The sequence below is a fragment of the Mastomys coucha genome, unplaced genomic scaffold (genome assembly GCF_008632895.1).
Source record: "Mastomys coucha isolate ucsf_1 unplaced genomic scaffold, UCSF_Mcou_1 pScaffold12, whole genome shotgun sequence".
In the NCBI taxonomy this organism is placed as follows: Eukaryota; Metazoa; Chordata; class Mammalia; order Rodentia; family Muridae; genus Mastomys; species Mastomys coucha.
Window position 1 is genome coordinate 31,510,008 of NW_022196894.1, and position 1,183 is coordinate 31,511,190.

General features: G+C 42.1%; 1 protein-coding gene across 1 annotated transcript in view; it reads left to right on the top strand.

The window, feature by feature from the left end:
- Positions 1–1,183, top strand: part of Muc13 (mucin 13, cell surface associated) — a 17,385-nt gene that overhangs the window by 4,047 nt on the left and 12,155 nt on the right. Inside the window, exon 3 of the mRNA XM_031364607.1 lies at positions 528–650. Within this exon, the coding sequence (XP_031220467.1) occupies positions 528–650 (123 nt within the window). The remainder of the gene's footprint in view (positions 1–527; positions 651–1,183) is intronic.

Sequence of the window (1,183 nt, forward strand, 5' to 3'; positions counted from 1 at the left end):
ACACACACACACACACACACACACACACTATAAAATTAAAAAAGAAAAGAAAAGTCAAAAGCCCAGTGTAATGGTACACACCTTTAATCCCAGTACTCAGGAGGCAGAGGCAGATGGATTGCTGAATTCAACCTGGTCTACAGATCAAGTTCCAGGACAGCAGCGCTACACAGAGAAACCTTGCTTGAAAAAACAAGACTGAAACAAACAAAAAACTAAAAACCTATAGTGTCCTTAGCCTAACTTTTAAATGTCACTGTATCTACAAATGAACAAAATAATGAAGGGTTATTGAGGTTCCCATGTGGTTGCCATCAATTACATTAGCTCTTTCTATTCTCACTGCAAACATGGGAACAAGACTTATGAGCACTGTTTGATAGGTGGAGGAAACGTGGACCCAGAAAACTCAAACAACTGAATGATTGCATAGGGAGTGAGGGTGAAATGCTGTCCCTAATTATCTATATGGGTTTCCTCAATGTGCTTTTTTAATTTGGTGTTTGGTGTATTTTTGCCTCTCACAGGTCAAGATTTGTGTGATTATTATGGTTGTGTAAAGAATGACATCACGAAGTGCCAAGATGGTTTACAATGCCCATGCAAACCTGGGTTTGAGAAGCAGAACCCACAGGTTCCTTTTTGTGTTGGTGAGTTTTACAGCTGCTTCCAAACTTCCTTCACACTGTCACTCTATCCACTACTATTTTCAAAAGACACTCATGACTGCTTTGAGTTCCCATGTGGACCTGGGTAAGAGTTGGTGCGGTGCCCATGGTCAGCCTCACATGAGGGACATCCTTATATTACTTAGAAAAGACATGCACAAAATTATAATCTGTTACATGTCATCTTGGGGTTGAAGATGCTGTCTCTGGGATGGTGAGATGGCTCAACCAGCAAAGACATTGGCCGAGCAAGCCTGGCAACCTGAGTTTACTCAGTTTACCTGAGAGAACTGACTCTGCCCATAAAGTAATCTGTCCTGTGACTTCCACACAAGTCCTGTGGCATGTGCTCTCCACCACACACACATACACACATACACACATACACACACCCCACACACAATACAAACATACACAATACACACACACACCACACACACCACACACACCACACACACCACACACACAATATATATATACACTTTCTCCTCCTCCTCCTCCTTTTCTTCTTCTTC